The sequence below is a fragment of the Argopecten irradians genome, chromosome 12 (genome assembly GCF_041381155.1).
Source record: "Argopecten irradians isolate NY chromosome 12, Ai_NY, whole genome shotgun sequence".
NCBI lineage: Eukaryota > Metazoa > Mollusca > Bivalvia > Pectinida > Pectinidae > Argopecten > Argopecten irradians.
This window is the reverse complement of record NC_091145.1, coordinates 41199721-41223332: the sequence shown is the minus strand read 5'-3', so window position 1 is coordinate 41223332 and position 23612 is coordinate 41199721. Positions and strand designations below refer to the sequence as shown.

At 35.7% G+C, this 23612-nt stretch overlaps 1 protein-coding gene across 3 annotated transcripts in view; it reads left to right on the top strand.

The window, feature by feature from the left end:
• The window catches only part of LOC138335844 (platelet binding protein GspB-like), a 53158-nt gene that overhangs the window by 7977 nt on the left and 21569 nt on the right, over positions 1 to 23612 (top strand). For all 3 annotated transcript variants that reach the window (XM_069285000.1, XM_069284998.1, XM_069284997.1), the window contains exons 3-10: positions 1611 to 1763; positions 2667 to 2804; positions 3683 to 3743; positions 5153 to 5723; positions 6207 to 6338; positions 8010 to 8763; positions 10944 to 11082; positions 12157 to 12270. In XM_069285000.1, coding sequence (XP_069141101.1) covers positions 1611 to 1763; positions 2667 to 2804; positions 3683 to 3743; positions 5153 to 5723; positions 6207 to 6338; positions 8010 to 8763; positions 10944 to 11082; positions 12157 to 12270 — 2062 coding nt within the window. The remainder of the gene's footprint in view (positions 1 to 1610; positions 1764 to 2666; positions 2805 to 3682; positions 3744 to 5152; positions 5724 to 6206; positions 6339 to 8009; positions 8764 to 10943; positions 11083 to 12156; positions 12271 to 23612) is intronic.

The following is a 23612-nucleotide window of genomic DNA, read 5'->3' as shown; positions in this document are numbered from 1 at the left end:
CTGTTTCAACCTGTCCATTTGATGCTGTATGATATTCTGTTTCAACCTGTCCATTTGATGCTGTATGATATTCTGTTTCAACCTGTCCATTTGATGCTGTATGATATTCTGTTTCAAACTGTCCATTTGATGCTGTATGATATTCTGTTTAACCTGTCCATTTGATGCTGTATGATATTCTGTTTCAACCTGTCCATTTGATGCTGTATGATATTCTGTTTCAACTGTCCATTTGATGCTGTATGATATTCTGTTTCAACCTGTCCATTTGATGCTGTATGATATTCTGTTTCAACCTGTCCATTTGATGCTGTATGATATTCTGTTTCAACCTGTCCATTTGATGCTGTATGATATTCTGTTTCAACCTGTCCATTTGATGCTGTATGATATTCTGTTTCAACCTGTCCATTTGATGCTGTATGATATTCTGTTTCAACCTGTCCATTTGATGCTGTATGATATTCTGTTTAAAGCTGTCCATTTGATGCTGTATGATATTCTGTTTAAAGCTGTCCATTTGATGCTGTATGATATTCTGTTTCAACCTGTCCATTTGATGCTGTATGATATTCTGTTTCAAGCTGTCCATTTGATGCTGTATGATATTCTGTTTAAAGCTGTCCATTTGATGCTGTATGATATTCTGTTTCAACCTGTCCATTTGATGCTGTATGATATTCTGTTTCAACCTGTCCATTTGATGCTGTATGATATTCTGTTTCAACCTGTCCATTTGATGCTGTATGATATTCTGTTTCAACCTGTCCATTTGATGCTGTATGATATTCTGTTTCAACCTGTCCATTTGATGCTGTATGATATTCTGTTTCAACCTGTCCATTTGATGCTGTATGATATTCTGTTTCAACCTGTCCATTTGATGCTGTATGATATATTCTGTTTCAACCTGTCCATTTGATGCTGTATGATATTCTGTTTCAACCTGTCCATTTGATGCTGTATGATATTCTGTTTCAACCTGTCCATTTGATGCTGTATGATATTCTGTTTCAACCTGTCCATTTGATGCTGTATGATATTCTGTTTCAACCTGTCCATTTGATGCTGTATGATATTCTGTTTCAACCTGTCCATTTGATGCTGTATGATATTCTGTTTCAACCTGTCCATTTGATGCTGTATGATATTCTGTTTCAACCTGTCCATTTGATGCTGTATGATATTCTGTTTAAAGCTGTCCATTTGATGCTGTATGATATTCTGTTTCAACCTGTCCATTTGATGCTGTATGATATTCTGTTTAAAGCTGTCCATTTGATGCTGTATGATATTCTGTTTAAAGCTGTCCATTTGATGCTGTATGATATTCTGTTTCAACCTGTCCATTTGATGCTGTATGATATTCTGTTTCAACCTGTCCATTTGATGCTGTATGATATTCTGTTTAAAGCTGTCCATTTGATGCTGTATGATATTCTGTTTCAACCTGTCCATTTGATGCTGTATGATATTCTGTTTAAAGCTGTCCATTTGATGCTGTATGATATTCTGTTTAAAGCTGTCCATTTGATGCTGTATGATATTCTGTTTCAACCTGTCCATTTGATGCTGTATGATATTCAGTTTCAAGCTGTCTATTTTTTCAGACGAACTCGCTTTATTGGTTGATGTCAGCATTCCCAAGGAAATGGACTCTCCTCCTCTGATTCTCCACCCCCTTATCAGTAGTGGTATGCCCCAGGTCTCTTCCAAACTCACAGAGGATGGTGGCAACAAGGAGAATGCAGATGCTACCATAGGTAATACAGTCATCATCAGGTATTTATTGCAAATTATAGCACATGGAAGGTGTTTGTGGACACAATGCATGACCATGTGGATAACAAGTTTTTTTTTTTTTCATTACACTGGTAATCCCAATGTTAATAATATTGCCAAAACTTTTTAGGAAAATATGACAGAATGGATAATTGTAATAAAGTTTTGACAGAATTATCATATGATATTTTATATTATAGTGCATTAAAGATGCTCCACCGCTGACAAATGTTAATTTTTCACTATGAAAAACAGGAGCAGATGATTTAGTATTTTTCTTCAGTTACAAAAGTTACTTACTTTACACCATTACCACCATTGAAAAGTTTGAGCGTCTAATTTTACTTCAAGTTAAAAATATGAAAAATAATTAATTGCATCCCGAAAAAATTCAGTGTCACTATATCCTATATGGAATGAAGTACTGATTGCGCATGTACCAAAGGCAAAATAAATTATTTTATATTATTTTTTGTGTTAATTAGACTATTATATACACGATAAACACCAACTATTGTTCAAATGACAAATATCATTTATGCTCTGTCCGCGGTGGAGCATCTTTAATTGGTTATGCATGATTTTGCTGTGTCAAGCTGCAATTACCATATTCGATCCAAATACTGCTTCCATCCCTATAAATGCCCTTCCCACTTTTTGAGGCCTCCATTTACTCTTAGGTACAACAATTTGATGAAATGTTATTTTTGGGGCTGGTCCTATTAAGCGCCCCTTCATTTCTTTAATTTTATGCACCATTGCATGATCTTATTGGGTTGAATAGAATATCTGAATTTGCTTAAATCAATTTATAGCCAAATTTCTAGGATTACCTGGATACTTGTGTTTCTTCCTTGTATTTAGTCGCTGTATCATGATTTCAGACTCGATTGAGATTGAGCGTAGTGATGAAAGCGATCGCCGCCACAGCCTCACTCTAGCTACACCTGGAGTCCTACATCAACGTATCTTACGGGATGTCACCCAAAAGGCAAACTTCAGTAATACTGTGTCTAGTCCGGGTATACCTCTTTTTCTGTCTAACAGAATACATATACATAAAACACCCAAAAAGTAAAGAACTAGTCAGTGTCTGTACTAAAGGAATAATTCAAACATGTAGGTGATTTTGAACGGTTGTCAGGGCTCGAATTTTACATTTTTTGCCACTTGCTAAAAATAGCAAGTGCCATAAATTTTTACTTGCTAAAATATATTTTTTACTTATAATTGATATCTGTATTCAAATTACAGTTATGTTATATGTAAAATACTTTATTTTTGCATGATGATGTGAGGTGTATAAGTACATAATAAATATCAACAACATTACTGTAAGAACTGGGCCCCCATATTTTCCATTACAACAATTTTTCACAATCATTATGCCATTTTTACTGTTGTCCCTGATAAAAACCACTTGCTAAAATAAGCAAGTGCATATTTTTTTCACTTGCTATTCTGGTATATCTACTTGCAAAAAGCAAGTAAAACAGCCTGAAATTCGAGCCCTGGCTGTGGTTTCTCTGTAATGCCTTAACCTATAGAAATCTATTGTTGTGTGGTAAAAGTTCTAGAGTATTCCATCCATTTTTAATCGGATATAATTTTCATTAACTCACTAGCTCTTCAAACTTGGAAAACACTCAGAATTTAGATTTTGTATACTGATAGAAAGGCTAAGGATTTATCAAGCTGTTTGTCTCCATATGTGATCATATTAATCTTCAGATAATACTGTAAAAAAATGTTTGCATATTTTTTTGATCGATTGATCAGTAGATTTATTTCCAATCCTCAAGGTATACATATTCATATGTAAGTAAGCAGACAATGTCAATTACATGCATCATAGGATCCTGAACATGTTTAAGTAACTATGTACATATCTCATTTTCAGCCATTCCTATGATTGAAGATGAAGTATTTGATTTTGATTTCGTCCTGTCGCCAGCTTCCAGGTAATATAACAAAAGACTAGAGTTGTGCATTTATTGAAAATATACATGCATTCTTTCAATGATAGTTCATAAACACTATGATCTCTTTTTCAGAAACCCTGCATCAATATTACAAGTTAATAAACTACATGATCTCTTTATCAGAAACCCACCATAAATATCACAAGTTAATAAACTATATGATCTCTTTATCAGAAACCCACCATAAATATCACAAGTTAATAAACTACATGATCTCTTTATCAGAAACCCACCATAAATATCACAAGTTAATAAACTATATGATCTCTTTATCAGAAACCCACCATCAATATCACAAGTTAATAAACTATATGATCTCTTTATCAGAAACCCACCATCAATATCACAAGTTAATAAACTATATGATCTCTATCAGAAACCCACCATGAATATCACAAGTTAATAAACTATATGATCTCTTTATCAGAAACCCACCATCAATATCACAAGTTAATAAACTATATGATCTCTTTATCAGAAACCCACCATCAATATCACAAGTTAATACACTATATAATCTCTTTATCAGAAACCCACCATAAATATCACAAGTTAATAAACTATATGATCTCTCTATCAGAAACCCACCATAAATATCACAAATTAATAAACTATATGATCTTTTATCAGAAACCCACCATAAATATCACAAGTTAATACACCTATATGATCTCTTTATCAGAAACCCACCATCAATATCACAAGTTAATAAACTATATGATCTCTTTATCAGAAACCCACCATCAATATCACAAGTTAATAAACTATATGATCTCTTTATCAGAAACCCACCATAAATATCACAAGTTAATAAACTATATGATCTCTATCAGAAACCCACCATAAATAAGTGGTACAAGGTAGTTAATTAGGATTCAGAAGAGACAATATCAGCAGACACGAACCAGATGTTTTTAAGATTTATTAAGGTAGTAGGTTTCCTAATGAAATTTGCCTGTATTTTGTATCAAATCATTTTAATGGTATTGTGTCCTGATGAAGCCTGACACGGGCAAAACAATTAGACCAACTACCTGAATGAACCTCAAAAACACCTGCCTCCTGTCTGTTGAGATTGTCTCCCCTGAATCATAGTTTCCCCTACCTCTGATGAGTATTCAGGGGGCTGGTGGAGGACCCATATACCCACCTATCAAACAAGGACGGCATTAGCTCTATATCTCGGAAATATAGCTAGTCTAAACTTAATACTGTAATGCAAAACTCAACCTATACAAATACAAATACTGAAATATGTTTTTTGGGAACAAAAAACTGAGCAGAAATATGTGTGAACCTATCTTACAACATCACTGTAAAACATAACTTTCACTGAGACATATTTGTATTCTTCATTTCTATAAATCTTGTTTACTTTTAATTCGCAGTTCTATTGAGCACAGTAAGGAGGAGGAAGATGAAGAAGAAGTGTTCTTTGGACCTATGGGATTTACAGAAAAATGTGTGGCTCAGACTGTCGGGCCAGAAGTAAAACCTTTAAGTCCTCTTAATGCATGCCAAATAGCAGAACTTGTAAAAGAGGCTGCATTAGTTGCTTACAGATTAAAGACAGACGGTGAAAATTCCACACATAATGATAGCGTTTCTCCGCCCAAAAAGCGACATTCTCGGAGTGGAACATTTACTATGGATGATAGTCCTCTCAAACTGCTATCTCTGCCAATCATTGAATGTGACGAGCTGAGTCCTAGTGTAGAGGTTGCAAAGAAACCTGGTATTCCTGAAAAGAAAAATGGAAACACTGTCACTAAGAGCAGTCCTGGCAAAAAAAATGGTAACATGGTCACTAAGAGCAGTCCTGGCAAGAAAAATGGAAACACAGTTACTAAGGGCAACAAGGAAACTCTGCTAGAACAAGGGAGAAAACTTTTAACACCAAACAGGTCCCGGAGATCAGGGGTCGGAACTCCAGCTAAGGCTAAGAAAAGTTTACAAGGGGTACTCTTAAAAATATGTACACGGCCCGCCAAAAGTTCTGTTACATATGTTAAAATTTGCTGACAATTTACCTCTGAGAAAACTCAAAAAAATGCAATTAATGATTAAGAGAATATGAATAAGTTGATATATAATATATACTGATGCCTGTATGAACAACGCTAACATATTTCTGTACTTTATGTATATTTTTTAAACTACATGTGTAATAGAACTTTTGGAGGGCAGTATATATGTATTATTTTATTGATTGGCAGTAAGACTGTGGTGGTATGCTGCATTCTATCTCTTCATTAAGAAATCTAATCTATAAATGAAGTTTTTATCTGTATGTCTGTTCACCATGATGCTGTTTATCCCATTTGTAAATGGATTAGCATCAATTCACCACAGTATTTAAAAAGAAATCTTTGAAAATTGCACATGAAGCAATGATGTTTTCAGTTTGCACATCTGAACATTTGTTTTATTTGTGTTTTTCAGATGTTTAAGCCTAAACCTGCTGAGAAAAAGCCTGAAATAGAGTTAATGACTGAGAGAGAGATATCAAAGCCTGATCTGACATCTCGGACCAGTAATCCAGTACCAACCATCAAACAAGCACTGACAAGCAAGGTAGAGTTAGTTCCCCTGCCCAACCTTGTCATTATATATACTTATATGTTTGATCATCAACCTGCTTAACCACTGTAAGATGTTTGATCAAATTTGACCAGTCGCATCCCTATCAGTTTGGGATTTGAAATTGTACAAATGGTCAGACTGACCCCACACCCCATGTAGGCCTGCCAGCCTGGATCCACAGTGGTCAATATGGATGTACATAGGGGTTATATTAGACATGATTGATTGAGGTGAGCCAGGTCGAGCTACTGTAACCAGCTTTCTGTTATGTGCCATTTATTTTCCAAGAATTTCATGATCAAGGTAAATTCGCAAAAGTTTATCTCTGCGAAATAATTTAAAACCATTCTTGCACAACTAAATTCAAATATATCTCAATTCAATTTCAAAATCACAAAATTATGTTACTGCGAAAGACAGTTGGTTTGCAGTAGTTCTTTCCCTAATATTTAACTGATATGGTCCTGAACGGGAAAATACACTCTGAAATGAGAAAAATATCACTGTCAATTTTTAGATTGGTCAGAATGTCTCCTCCACCGAAGGCTTTACCACACAACCTCTACTGAATGGATACAATCAATTTATCTATTGTGGCTAGCAGGAATAGTTTCTTATACTGAATAAAAGTAGTGTACTGAGGAAAATAGATTCTTCGTGGGATATTGTGTCTAGTTTTTCGGAGGATCATTGGTTCATCTATTTGCATCAGCATCTTAAATAAAGAATACATGGTTAGTATCTTACAATACAAGGTTTATTTTGGTGTGAGACTTAGGAAAGCCGAGATGACGAGGCTTTGCCGAGTCATCTCAGCTTTCCGTGTTGAGCACCAAAATAAAACTTCTTTCTTTGATGCGCAAGAAAAAATTCATTAAAAACCAAATGAGAGTGGACTCCGTTTAACCTCTGAGGGAAATGTATAAGCGTCTCCACAAACAGTTCCGGTTATTCTGTTCAGTGTGTAATATCTCTGAAACAATATGGAAATACTCAAAAAAAGAAATAATTACCCATCAAAAAATTACTTTACGGTACATGCTTTTGCCATGAGCCAAGAAAAAAAAACAGCCATACAAGAGTTTCGATATTGTAAAAATGAGGTTATTCCAGTGAATGTGACGTCACTTTTTAGCTGTACTGAACGAAGTTTCATTCACTGGAAGGTTAAAGTTCAGGGTTAAGTTAGAAAAAGTTCTGTCAGGTGTGAAATAAATTCATGTGATTGTATTGACAGATCAAGCATTTTGTATTGACGGATAAAGCATAGGTTTATCTGTCAGTAGTTATTCGACTGTATGTGCGTCAGTTACAAGATAAAATACTGTATTATGGCATTATAGCAAAACGTCTTGGTGACTGAATTATCTACTTCATGTATAAATTGTGTAACATGGCAACAAAAACATCCAAAATATGATGTTTTTCGGGGTGTGATGGTATTAACTTGTTGTATATTTCTAAAATAATTACAATGTGTTTAACAGATATCTTCTTATAAATGTATTATTGAGTATTACTCTGTATGATTGGAAGGTAACATCTATTCATAACATCATTTGTACACAAAACTTTGATATGTAAATCTTTCAGTCCTTACTAAGACAGAAAGCTATGTGTACAAACTAACAATGTTTAACTTGTGGTATGTCTCTTTGTCAGGTACCAAACAAAAAGAGTGGTCTCTCCAAACCTCGACTTCAGTCTCCTAAGACTCATACAGCTTTAAAAGTAGTAGATACATCAAATGTTGTGCCTGCAGCTTCAATAGGGACCAAGCCATCATCTTTGAAGCGTTCTTTGATGGTACCTAAATCATATTCTAAAGCACCTGAACCAACTACAAACGTTTCTACAGATACCTCAGCGAATAAACCAAGTAATTCTAATCGACGATCAATACCAGGTCTAAGAAGGTCTTTAACTGTAAAAACTGACTCTTCTAATAAAAACATGAGTACAGCAACAAATCGTCGGTCCCTTAATGCGACGGTAAATGTGTCCAACAGTCGCTCCATTCCACAAGCATCATCGTCGTCGGACAGAGACAGTAAACTTAGAGGGCCTACTAGTAGTAATGGTACAAAACTAAATAGATCCTATACTATATCAGAGCCTGAGACATCAGACATTCCCGGCAGTAAGAGGCCAGCATCCAAACTAAGCTTACTACAGCCCGGTCAGATCAAGAAAAAGGCCATAGCCGTGCCTTCTACCTCCACTAAAGGACCAGTCAAGGCTATTGCCATAGCCGCTCCTTCTACCTCAACTAAAGGACCAGTCAAGGCTATTGCCATAGCCGCTCCTTCTACCTCCACTAAAGGACCAGTCAAGGCTATTGCCATAGCCGCTCCTTCTACCTCCACTAAAGGCCCGGTCAAGGCTATTGCTCCTGCTGGAATCAATTCTCGCACAGGTTTGTTAATATCGACAGTTACATAACTCTGGTTTATTACCAGTCTTATATTGATTACATTCATTTCTGTATTGTGAACAGGGATGCCAACTATATAGAGGGGGACTTGTGATTTTCAATCTACCACAACAACATGCTGCAAGTAACACAATTTTCATCGTTTGTCTCCCATAATGCCATGTTGTAAGTAATATGGTATTAAGTAAGATGGAGTATCTGGCCCTTTTGATTGTCACTAGTCATCTCTAAAGGTTACCAAGGTAATAAGTAAGATGGAGTATCTGGCCCTTTTGATTGTCACTAGTCATCTCTACAGGTTACCAAGGTAATAAGTAAGACGGAGTATCTGGCCCTTTTGATTGTCACTAGTCATCTCTAAAGGTTACCTGGGTAATAAGTAAGATGGAGTATATGGCCCTTTTGATTGTCACTAGTCATCTCTACAGGTTACCAAGGTAATAAGTAAGACGGAGTATCTGGCCCTTTTGATTGTCACTAGTCATCTCTACAGGTTACCTGGGTAATAAGTAAGATGGAGTATCTGGCCCTTTTGATTGTCACTAGTCATCTCTACAGGTTACCAAGGTAATAAGTAAGATGAAGTATCTGGCCCTTTTGATTGTCACTAGTCATCTCTACAGGTTACCAAGGTAATAAGTAAGATGGAGTATCTGGCCCTTTTGATTGTCACTAGTCATCTCTACAGGTTACCAAGGTAATAAGTAAGATGAAGTATCTGGCCCTTTTGATTGTCACTAGTCATCTCTACAGGTTACCAAGGTAATAAGTAAGATGGAGTATCTGGCCCTTTTGATTGTCACTAGTCATCTCTACAGGTTACCAAGGTAATAAGTAAGATGGAGTATCTGGCCCTTTTGATTGTCACTAGTCATCTCTACAGGTTACCTGGGTAATAAGTAAGATGGAGTATCTGGCCCTTTTGATTGTCACTAGTCATCTCTACAGGTTACCAAGGTAATAAGTAAGATGGAGTATCTGGCCCTTTTGATTGTCACTAGTCATCTCTACAGGTTACCAAGGTAATAAGTAAGATGGAGTATCTGGCCCTTTTGATTGTCACTAGTCATCTCTACAGGTTACCAAGGTAATAAGTAAGATGGAGTATCTGGCCCTTTTGATTGTCACTAGTCATCTCTACAGGTTACCAAGGTAATAAGTAAGATGGAGTATCTGGCCCTTTTGATTGTCACTAGTCATCTCTACAGGTTACCAGGGTAATAAGTAAGATGGAGTATCTGGCCCTTTTGATTGTCACTAGTCATCTCTAAAGGTTACCTGGGTAATAAGTAAGATGGAGTATCTGGCCCTTTTGATTGTCACTAGTCATCTCTACAGGTTACCAGGGTAATAAGTAAGATGGAGTATCTGGCCCTTTTGATTGTCACTAGTCATCTCTACAGGTTACCTGGGTAATAAGTAAGATGGAGTATCTGGCCCTTTTGATTGTCACTAGTCATCTCTAAAGGTTACCAAGGTAATAAGTAAGACGGAGTATCTGGCCCTTTTGATTGTCACTAGTCATCTCTACAGGTTACCAAGGTAATAAGTAAGATGGAATATCTGGCCCTTTTGATTGTCACTAGTCATCTCTAAAGGTTACCAAGGTAATAAGTAAGACGGAGTATCTGGCCCTTTTGATTGTCACTAGTCATCTCTACAGGTTACCAGGGTAATAAGTAAGATGGAGTATCTGGCCCTTTTGATTGTCACTAGTCATCTCTACAGGTTACCAGGGTAATAAGTAAGACGGAGTATCTGGCCCTTTTGATTGTCACTAGTCATCTCTACAGGTTACCAGGGTAATAAGTAAGATGGAGTATCTGGCCCTTTTGATTGTCACTAGTCATCTCTACAGGTTACCAAGGTAATAAGTAAGATGGAGTATCTGGCCCTTTTGATTGTCACTAGTCATCTCTACAGGTTGTCAACCCTGATTATGTACACCTTAAATTAGAAAAAATAGCATAACCATCTATGTTTAATGAGGTATATATGTAATCTAATAATCTATTCCTGGTGATTTATTATTAATTACAGTTGTGGTGATTCCTTAGGTTTTCAAAATTACTTTAAAATATTTGTATATATATGCTATATTTCTGTTTTCCCTCTGATAATTTGTGTGTGCACACTGCTATGTGTGGCTGTAATGTTTTCAGTGGAGAGGAAGCCTAGTGTCCGGTCAGTGTCCAGTTCCTCTAGTCAGGATGTGTCCATGTCCACTCCAATTAAACAACAGAAAAATGCCCAGCCCAAACTTCTGTCCAGCACATTCACCGCCACACCCTCCAGCTCGGGGTAGGTATCTTTTCCTCACTCCCTCACATGTTAGTTTAATTTTGTTTAATTTTTGTGATTGTTGTTTTAAACTCCTTATTTATAATATAAAAAGCTTTTATTGATGTTTCACAACCTATTGAAAATTAGATTTGTAATTTCACTTCACTGTTCACTTCAATGTTAATTAAATTGTTATCTTTGAATGATGTTTGTCAATATTCCTCTAGGGCTTGTTGTTTTGTTAGATTTCAACAAAAAGCATTTTTTTGCTATGAGTATTTAACTCACCTGGCCAAAAGGGCCAGTGAGCTTATATCCTGGTGTGGTTATAATGATGCCAATGTGGGTGATATAATGATGCCAATGTGGGCGTATAATGATGCCAATGTGGGTGATATAATGATGCCAATGTGGGTGTGTAATGATGCCAATGTGGGCGGTATAATGATGCCAGTGTGGGCATAATGATGCCAATGTGGGCATATAATGTTGCCAATGTGGGTGTATAATGATGCCAATGTGGGTGATATAATGATGCCAATGTGGGTGTATAATGATGCCAATGTGGGTGTGTAATGATGCCAATGTGGGTGATATAATGTTGCCAATGTGGGCGGTATAATGGAATGCATGTGGGTATAATGATGCCAATGTGGGCGGTATAATGTTGCCAATGTGGGCATATAATGTTGCCAATGTGGGCATATAATGTTGCCAATGTGGGCGGTATAATGATGCCAATGTGGGCGGTATAATTGTTCCAATGTGGGCTATAATGATGCCAGTGGGCTTCATTGTCTTTATTCCTTCATTGTCTTTATTCTTGTTTGGATCCCATTTGAATTTGTTGATGCTGTGATCAGCGGGAAAGTAACACCATTATCACACAGGCTTTTGTTAAATTCTGGTTACACATCACATGTGGATTGTTATAAGAATCAAATCTAAAACAGGCAAGACATATAATTCTTGTTTTGGTTTTGTTTGTGTCTCTTAATTTGTTGTTTTATAGAAGATGACAAAGAGAATGGTAAACAAGAGAGTTATTTAGGTAAAGACTCACAGCTGAGTGACAATGTTGTTTTATTACAGAAACTCTAGTAACTTTCTGAGCAGTACTCCAGCCTCAGGCAGCAAACGACGGTCATGTCTTCCAACGCCCAACTCCTCTAGGACCAGCTCACTAGGCTCCATACCACCTCCAAGGTTTAAAGTCTTTCTAATACAATCTTATCATTTATATATCTATTGTTTAGGACCAGCTCACTAGGCTCCATACCACCTCCAAGGTTTAAAGTCTTTCTAATACAATTTTATCATTTATATATCAATTGTTTAGGACCAGCTCACTAGGCTCCATACCACCTCCAAGGTTTAAAGTCTTTCTAATACAATTTTATCATCCATATATCAATTGTTTAGGACCAGCTCACTAGGCTCCATACCACCTCCAAGGTTTAAAGTCTTTCTAATACAATTTTATCATCCATATATCTATTGTTTAGGACCAGCTCACTAGGCTCCATACCACCTCCAAGGTTTAAAGTCTTTCTAATACAATTTTTATCATCCATATATCTATTGTTTAGGACCAGCTCACTAGGCTCCATACCACCTCCAAGGTTTAAAGTCTTTCTAATACAATTTTATCATTCTTATATCAATTGTTTTAGGACCAGCTCACTAGGCTCCATACCACCTCCAAGGTTTAAAGTCTTTCTAATACAATCTTATCATCCATATATCAATTGTTTAGGACCAGCTCACTAGGCTCCATACCACCTCCAAGGTTTAAAGTCTTTCTAATACAATTTTATCATCCATATATCTATTGTTTAGGACCAGCTCACTAGGCTCCATACCACCTCCAAGGTTTAAAGTCTTTCTAATACAATCTTATCATCCATATATCAATTGTTTAGGACCAGCTCACTAGGCTCCATACCACCTCCAAGGTTTAAAGTCTTTCTAATACAATTTTATCATTTATATATCAATTGTTTTAGGACCAGCTCACTAGGCTCCATACCACCTCCAAGGTTTAAAGTCTTTCTAATACAATCTTATCATTTATATATCAATTGTTTAGGACCAGCTCACTAGGCTCCATACCACCTCCAAGGTTTAAAGTCTTTCTAATACAATTTTATCATTTATATATCAATTGTTTAGGACCAGCTCACTAGGCTCCATACCACCTCCAAGGTTTAAAGTCTTTCTAATACAATTTTATCATCCATATATCAATGTGTTTAGGACCAGCTCACTAGGCTCCATACCACCTCCAAGGTTTAAAGTCTTTCTAATACAATTTCATCATTTATATATCAATTGTTTTAGGACCAGCTCACTAGGCTCCATACCACCTCCAAGGTTTAAAGTCTTTCTAATACAATTTTATCATTTATATATCAATTGTTTAGGACCAGCTCACTAGGCTCCATACCACCTCCAAGGTTTAAAGTCTTTCTAATACAATTTTATCATTTATATATCAATTGTTTAGGACCAGCTCACTAGGCTCCATACCACCTCCAAGGTTTAAAGTCTTTCTAATACAATCTTATCATTTATATCAATTGTTTAGGACCAGCTCACTAGGCTCCATACCACCTCCAAGGTTTAAAGTCTTTCTAATACAATTTATCATTTATATATCAATTGTTTTAGGACCAGCTCACTAGGCTCCATACCACCTCCAAGGTTTAAAGTCTTTCTAATACAATCTTATCATCCATATATCAATTGTTTAGGACCAGCTCACTAGGCTCCATACCACCTCCAAGGTTTTAAAGTCTTTCTAATACAATCTTATCATTTATATATCAATTTTTAGGACCAGCTCACTAGGCTCCATACCACCTCCAAGGTTTAAAGTCTTTCTAATACAATTTTATCATTTATATATCAATGTTTTAGGACCAGCTCACTAGGCTCCATACCACCTCCAAGGTTTAAAGTCTTTCTAATACAATTTTATCATTTATATATCAATTGTTTAGGACCAGCTCACTAGGCTCCATACCACCTCCAAGGTTTAAAGTCTTTCTAATACAATTTTATCATTTATATATCTATTGTTTAGGACCAGCTCACTAGGCTCCATACCACCTCCAAGGTTTAAAGTCTTTCTAATACAATCTTATCATTTATATATCAATGTTTTAGGACCAGCTCACTAGGCTCCATACCACCTCCAAGGTTTAAAGTCTTTCTAATACAATTTTATCATTTATATATCAATGTTTTAGGACCAGCTCACTAGGCTCCATACCACCTCCAAGGTTTAAAGTCTTTCTAATACAATTTTATCATTTATATATCAATTATTTAGGACCAGCTCACTAGGCTCCATACCACCTCCAAGGTTTAAAGTCTTTCTAATACAATTTTATCATTTATATATCAATTGTTTAGGACCAGCTCACTAGGCTCCATACCACCTCCAAGGTTTAAAGTCTTTCTAATACAATTTTATCATTTATATATCAATTGTTTAGGACCAGCTCACTAGGCTCCATACCACCTCCAAGGTTTAAAGTCTTTCTAATACAATTTTATCATTTATATATCAATTATTTAGGACCAGCTCACTAGGCTCCATACCACCTCCAAGGTTTAAAGTCTTTCTAATACAATCTTATCATTTATATATCAATTATTTAGGACCAGCTCACTAGGCTCCATACCACCTCCAAGGTTTAAAGTCTTTCTAATACAATCTTATCATCCATATATCAATGTTTTAGGACCAGCTCACTAGGCTCCATACCACCTCCAAGGTTTAAAGTCTTTCTAATACAATTTTATCATCCATATATCTATTGTTTAGGACCAGCTCACTAGGCTCCATACCACCTCCAAGGTTTAAAGTCTTTCTAATACAATTTTATCATCCATATATCTATTGTTTAGGACCAGCTCACTAGGCTCCATACCACCTCCAAGGTTTAAAGTCTTTCTAATACAATTTTATCATTTATATATCAATTGTTTAGGACCAGCTCACTAGGCTCCATACCACCTCCAAGGTTTAAAGTCTTTCTAATACAATCTTATCATCCATATATCAATTGTTTAGGACCAGCTCACTAGGCTCCATACCACCTCCAAGGTTTAAAGTCTTTCTAATACAATCTTATCATCCATATATCAATGTTTTAGGACCAGCTCACTAGGCTCCATACCACCTCCAAGGTTTAAAGTCTTTCTAATACAATTTTATCATTTATATATCAATTGTTTAGGACCAGCTCACTAGGCTCCATACCACCTCCAAGGTTTAAAGTCTTTCTAATACAATCTTATCATCCATTATATATCAATTGTTTAGGACCAGCTCACTAGGCTCCATACCACCTCCAAGGTTTAAAGTCTTTCTAATACAATTTTATCATCCATATATCTATTGTTTAGGACCAGCTCACTAGGCTCCATACCACCTCCAAGGTTTAAAGTCTTTCTAATACAATCTTATCATTTATATATCAATTGTTTAGGACCAGCTCACTAGGCTCCATACCACCTCCAAGGTTTAAAGTCTTTCTAATACAATCTTATCATTTATATATCTATTGTTTAGGACCAGCTCACTAGGCTCCATACCACCTCCAAGGTTTAAAGTCTTTCTAATACAATTTTATCATCATATATCTATTGTTTAGGACCAGCTCACTAGGCTCCATACCACCTCCAAGGTTTAAAGTCTTTCTAATACAATTTTATCATCCATATATCTATTGTTTAGGACCAGCTCACTAGGCTCCATACCACCTCCAAGGTTTAAAGTCTTTCTAATACAATCTTATCATTTATATATCTATTGTTTAGGACCAGCTCACTAGGCTCCATACCACCTCCAAGGTTTAAAGTCTTTCTAATACAATTTTATCATTTATATATCAATGTTTTAGGACCAGCTCACTAGGCTCCATACCACCTCCAAGGTTTAAAGTCTTTCTAATACAATTTTATCATCCATATATCAATTGTTTAGGACCAGCTCACTAGGCTCCATACCACCTCCAAGGTTTAAAGTCTTTCTAATACAATCTTATCATTTATATATCAATGTTTTAGGACCAGCTCACTAGGCTCCATACCACCTCCAAGGTTTAAAGTCTTTCTAATACAATTTTATCATTTATATATCAATTGTTTAGGACCAGCTCACTAGGCTCCATACCACCTCCAAGGTTTAAAGTCTTTCTAATACAATTTTATCATCCATATATCTATTGTTTAGGACCAGCTCACTAGGCTCCATACCACCTCCAAGGTTTAAAGTCTTTCTAATACAATCTTATCATTTATATATCTATTGTTTAGGACCAGCTCACTAGGCTCCATACCACCTCCAAGGTTTAAAGTCTTTCTAATACAATTTTATCATTTATATATCAATTGTTTAGGACCAGCTCACTAGGCTCCATACCACCTCCAAGGTTTAAAGTCTTTCTAATACAATTTTATCATTTATATATCAATTTTTTAGGACCAGCTCACTAGGCTCCATACCACCTCCAAGGTTTAAAGTCTTTCTAATACAATTTTATCATTTATATATCAATTGTTTTAGGACCAGCTCACTAGGCTCCATACCACCTCCAAGGTTTAAAGTCTTTCTAATACAATCTTATCATTTATATATCTATTGTTTAGGACCAGCTCACTAGGCTCCATACCACCTCCAAGGTTTAAAGTCTTTCTAATACAATTTTATCATCCATATATCTATTGTTTAGGACCAGCTCACTAGGCTCCATACCACCTCCAAGGTTTAAAGTCTTTCTAATACAATCTTATCATTTATATATCAATTGTTTAGGACCAGCTCACTAGGCTCCATACCACCTCCAAGGTTTAAAGTCTTTCTAATACAATCTTATCATTTATATATCTATTGTTTAGGACCAGCTCACTAGGCTCCATACCACCTCCAAGGTTTAAAGTCTTTCTAATACAATCTTATCATCCATATATCTATTGTTTAGGACCAGCTCACTAGGCTCCATACCACCTCCAAGGTTTAAAGTCTTTCTAATACAATCTTATCATCCATATATCAATGTTTTAGGACCAGCTCACTAGGCTCCATACCACCTCCAAGGTTTAAAGTCTTTCTAATACAATCTTATCATTTATATATCAATGTTTTAGGACCAGCTCACTAGGCTCCATACCACCTCCAAGGTTTAAAGTCTTTCTAATACAATCTTATCATTTATATATCAATGTTTAGGACCAGCTCACTAGGCTCCATACCACCTCCAAGGTTTAAAGTCTTTCTAATACAATTTTATCATTTATATATCTATTGTTTAGGACCAGCTCACTAGGCTCCATACCACCTCCAAGGTTTAAAGTCTTTCTAATACAATTTTATCATCCATATATCAATGTTTTAGGACCAGCTCACTAGGCTCCATACCACCTCCAAGGTTTAAAGTCTTTCTAATACAATCTTATCATTTATATATCTATTGTTTAGGACCAGCTCACTAGGCTCCATACCACCTCCAAGGTTTAAAGTCTTTCTAATACAATTTTATCATCCATATATCTATTGTTTAGGACCAGCTCACTAGGCTCCATACCACCTCCAAGGTTTAAAGTCTTTCTAATACAATTTTTATCATTTATATATCAATTGTTTTAGGACCAGCTCACTAGGCTCCATACCACCTCCAAGGTTTAAAGTCTTTCTAATACAATCTTATCATCCATATATCAATTTTTAGGACCAGCTCACTAGGCTCCATACCACCTCCAAGGTTTAAAGTCTTTCTAATACAATCTTATCATTTATATATCAATTGTTTAGGACCAGCTCACTAGGCTCCATACCACCTCCAAGGTTTAAAGTCTTTCTAATACAATTTTATCATTTATATATCTATTGTTTAGGACCAGCTCACTAGGCTCCATACCACCTCCAAGGTTTAAAGTCTTTCTAATACAATCTTATCATCCATATATCTATTGTTTAGGACCAGCTCACTAGGCTCCATACCACCTCCAAGGTTTAAAGTCTTTCTAATACAATTTTATCATTTATATATCAATTGTTTAGGACCAGCTCACTAGGCTCCATACCACCTCCAAGGTTTAAAGTCTTTCTAATACAATTTTATCATTTATATATCAATTATTTAGGACCAGCTCACTAGGCTCCATACCACCTCCAAGGTTTAAAGTCTTTCTAATACAATTTTATCATTTATATATCAATGTTTTAGGACCAGCTCACTAGGCTCCATACCACCTCCAAGGTTTAAAGTCTTTCTAATACAATTTTATCATTTATATATCAATTGTTTAGGACCAGCTCACTAGGCTCCATACCACCTCCAAGGTTTAAAGTCTTTCTAATACAATTTTTATCATTTATATATCAATTGTTTTAGGACCAGCTCACTAGGCTCCATACCACCTCCAAGGTTTAAAGTCTTTCTAATACAATTTTATCATTTATATATCTATGTTTTAGGACCAGCTCACTAGGCTCCATACCACCTCCAAGGTTTAAAGTCTTTCTAATACAATTTTATCATTTATATATCTATTGTTTAGGACCAGCTCACTAGGCTCCATACCACCTCCAAGGTTTAAAGTCTTTCTAATACAATCTTATCATTTATATATCTATTGTTTAGGACCAGCTCACTAGGCTCCATACCACCTCCAAGGTTTAAAGTCTTTCTAATACAATTTTATCATCAATATATCTATTGTTTAGGACCAGCTCACTAGGCTCCATACCACCTCCAAGGTTTAAAGTCTTTCTAATACAATCTTATCATTTATATATCAATGTTTAGGACCAGCTCACTAGGCTCCATACCACCTCCAAGGTTTAAAGTCTTTCTAATACAATTTTATCATTTATATATCAATTGTTTTAGGACCAGCTCACTAGGCTCCATACCACCTCCAAGGTTTAAAGTCTTTCTAATACAATCTTATCATTTATATATCTATTGTTTTAGGACCAGCTCACTAGGCTCCATACCACCTCCAAGGTTTAAAGTCTTTCTAATACAATCTTATCATTTATATATATCAATTGTTTAGGACCAGCTCACTAGGCTCCATACCACCTCCAAGGTTTAAAGTCTTTCTAATACAATTTATCATCATCATATACAATTTTTAGGACCAGCTCACTAGGCTCCATACCACCTCCAAGGTTTAAAGTCTTTCTAATACAATTTTATCATTTATATCTATTTTTAGGACCAGCTCACTAGGCTCCATACCACCTCCAAGGTTTAAAGTCTTTCTAATACAATCTTATCATTTATATATCAATGTTTTTAGGACCAGCTCACTAGGCTCCATACCACCTCCAAGGTTTAAAGTCTTTCTAATACAATCTTATCATTTATATATCAATGTTTTAGGACCAGCTCACTAGGCTCCATACCACCTCCAAGGTTTAAAGTCTTTCTAATACAATTTTATCATTTATATATCAATTGTTTAGGACCAGCTCACTAGGCTCCATACCACCTCCAAGGTTTAAAGTCTTTCTAATACAATTTAATCATCCATATAATCAATGTTTTAGGACCAGCTCACTAGGCTCCATACCACCTCCAAGGTTTAAAGTCTTTCTAATACAATCTTATCATCCATATATCAATGTTTTAGGACCAGCTCACTAGGCTCCATACCACCTCCAAGGTTTAAAGTCTTTCTAATACAATCTTATCATTTATATATCAATTGTTTAGGACCAGCTCACTAGGCTCCATACCACCTCCAAGGTTTAAAGTCTTTCTAATACAATCTTATCATTTATATATCTATTGTTTAGGACCAGCTCACTAGGCTCCATACCACCTCCAAGGTTTAAAGTCTTTCTAATACAATTTTATCATCCATATATATCATTGTTTAGGACCAGCTCACTAGGCTCCATACCACCTCCAAGGTTTAAAGTCTTTCTAATACAATTTTATCATTTATATATCTATTGTTTAGGACCAGCTCACTAGGCTCCATACCACCTCCAAGGTTTAAAGTCTTTCTAATACAATCTTATCATCCATATATCTATTGTTTAGGACCAGCTCACTAGGCTCCATACCACCTCCAAGGTTTAAAGTCTTTCTAATACAATTTTATCATTTATATATCTATTGTTTAGGACCAGCTCACTAGGCTCCATACCACCTCCAAGGTTTAAAGTCTTTCTAATACAATTTATCATTTATATATCAATTGTTTTAGGACCAGCTCACTAGGCTCCATACCACCTCCAAGGTTTAAAGTCTTTCTAATACAATCTTATCATCCATATATCTATTGTTTAGGACCAGCTCACTAGGCTCCATACCACCTCCAAGGTTTAAAGTCTTTCTAATACAATTTATCATCCATATATCAATTGTTTAGGACCAGCTCACTAGGCTCCATACCACCTCCAAGGTTTAAAGTCTTTCTAATACAATTTTTATCATTTATATATCAATTGTTTAGGACCAGCTCACTAGGCTCCATACCACCTCCAAGGTTTAAAGTCTTTCTAATACAATCTTATCATTTATATATCAATTGTTTTAGGACCAGCTCACTAGGCTCCATACCACCTCCAAGGTTTAAAGTCTTTCTAATACAATTTTATATCATTTATATATCAATTGTTTAGGACCAGCTCACTAGGCTCCATACCACCTCCAAGGTTTAAAGTCTTTCTAATACAATTTTATCATTTATATATCAATTGTTTAGGACCAGCTCACTAGGCTCCATACCACCTCCAAGGTTTAAAGTCTTTCTAATACAATTTTATCATCCATATATCTATTGTTTAGGACCAGCTCACTAGGCTCCATACCACCTCCAAGGTTTAAAGTCTTTCTAATACAATTTTATCATCCATATATCTATTGTTTAGGACCAGCTCACTAGGCTCCATACCACCTCCAAGGTTTAAAGTCTTTCTAATACAATCTTATCATTTTATATATCAATTATTTAGGACCAGCTCACTAGGCTCCATACCACCTCCAAGGTTTAAAGTCTTTCTAATACAATTTTATCATCCATATATATCAATTGTTTAGGACCAGCTCACTAGGCTCCATACCACCTCCAAGGTTTAAAGTCTTTCTAATACAATTTTATCATTTATATATCATTGTTTAGGACCAGCTCACTAGGCTCCATACCACCTCCAAGGTTTAAAGTCTTTCTAATACAATTTTATCATTTATATATCTATTGTTTAGGACCAGCTCACTAGGCTCCATACCACCTCCAAGGTTTAAAGTCTTTCTAATACAATTTATCATTTATATATCATTGTTTAGGACCAGCTCACTAGGCTCCATACCACCTCCAAGGTTTAAAGTCTTTCTAATACAATCTTATCATTTATATATCTATTGTTTAGGACCAGCTCACTAGGCTCCATACCACCTCCAAGGTTTAAAGTCTTTCTAATACAATCTTATCATCCATATATCTATTGTTTAGGACCAGCTCACTAGGCTCCATACCACCTCCAAGGTTTAAAGTCTTTCTAATACAATTTTATCATTTATATATCAATTGTTTAGGACCAGCTCACTAGGCTCCATACCACCTCCAAGGTTTAAAGTCTTTCTAATACAATTTTATCATCCATATATCAATTGTTTTAGGACCAGCTCACTAGGCTCCATACCACCTCCAAGGTTTAAAGTCTTTCTAATACAATTTTATCATCCATATATCAATGTTTTAGGACCAGCTCACTAGGCTCCATACCACCTCCAAGGTTTTAAAGTCTTTCTAATACAATCTTATCATTTATATATCAATTGTTTAGGACCAGCTCACTAGGCTCCATACCACCTCCAAGGTTTAAAGTCTTTCTAATACAATCTTATCATTTATATATCAATTTTTAGGACCAGCTCACTAGGCTCCATACCACCTCCAAGGTTTAAAGTCTTTCTAATACAATTTTATCATCCATATATCAATTGTTTAGGACCAGCTCACTAGGCTCCATACCACCTCCAAGGTTTAAAGTCTTTCTAATACAATCTTATCATCCATATATATCATTGTTTAGGACCAGCTCACTAGGCTCCATACCACCTCCAAGGTTTAAAGTCTTTCTAATACAATTTTATCATCCTTATATCAATATTGTTTAGGACCAGCTCACTAGGCTCCATACCACCTCCAAGGTTTAAAGTCTTTCTAATACAATTTTATCATTCATATATCTATTGTTTAGGACCAGCTCACTAGGCTCCATACCACCTCCAAGGTTTAAAGTCTTTCTAATACAATCTTATCATTTATATATCTATTGTTTAGGACCAGCTCACTAGGCTCCATACCACCTCCAAGGTTTAAAGTCTTTCTAATACAATTTTATCATCCATATATCAATTGTTTAGGACCAGCTCACTAGGCTCCATACCACCTCCAAGGTTTAAAGTCTTTCTAATACAATCTTTATCATTTATATATCTATTTTTAGGACCAGCTCACTAGGCTCCATACCACCTCCAAGGTTTAAAGTCTTTCTAATACAATTTTATCATTTATATATCTAATTGTTTAGGACCAGCTCACTAGGCTCCATACCACCTCCAAGGTTTAAAGTCTTTCTAATACAATTTTATCATCCATATATCAATGTTTTAGGACCAGCTCACTAGGCTCCATACCACCTCCAAGGTTTAAAGTCTTTCTAATACAATCTTATCATTTATATATCTATTGTTTTAGGACCAGCTCACTAGGCTCCATACCACCTCCAAGGTTTAAAGTCTTTCTAATACAATTTTATCATCCATATATCAATTGTTTAGGACCAGCTCACTAGGCTCCATACCACCTCCAAGGTTTAAAGTCTTTCTAATACAATTTTATCATCATTATATATCAATTGTTTAGGACCAGCTCACTAGGCTCCATACCACCTCCAAGGTTTAAAGTCTTTCTAATACAATCTTATCATCCATATATATCTATTGTTTAGGACCAGCTCACTAGGCTCCATACCACCTCCAAGGTTTAAAGTCTTTCTAATACAATTTTATCATTTAATATATCTATTGTTTAGGACCAGCTCACTAGGGCTCCATACCACCTCCAAGGTTTAAAGTCTTTCTAATACAATTTTATCATTCCATATATCTATTATTTAGGGACCAGCTCACTAGGCTCCATACCACCTCCAAGGTTTAAAGTCTTTCTAATACAATCTTATCATCCATATATCAATTGTTTAGGACCAGCTCACTAGGCTCCATACCACCTCCAAGGTTTAAAGTCTTTCTAATACAATTATTTATATATCTATTGTTTAGGACCAGCTCACTAGGCTCCATACCACCTCCAAGGTTTAAAGTCTTTCTAATACAATTTTATCATTATATATCTAATTGTTTAGGACCAGCTCACTAGGCTCCATACCACCTCCAAGGTTTAAAGTCTTTCTAATACAATCTTATCATCCATATATCAATTATTTAGGACCAGCTCACTAGGCTCCATACCACCTCCAAGGTTTAAAGTCTTACTTTCTATCATATATATCA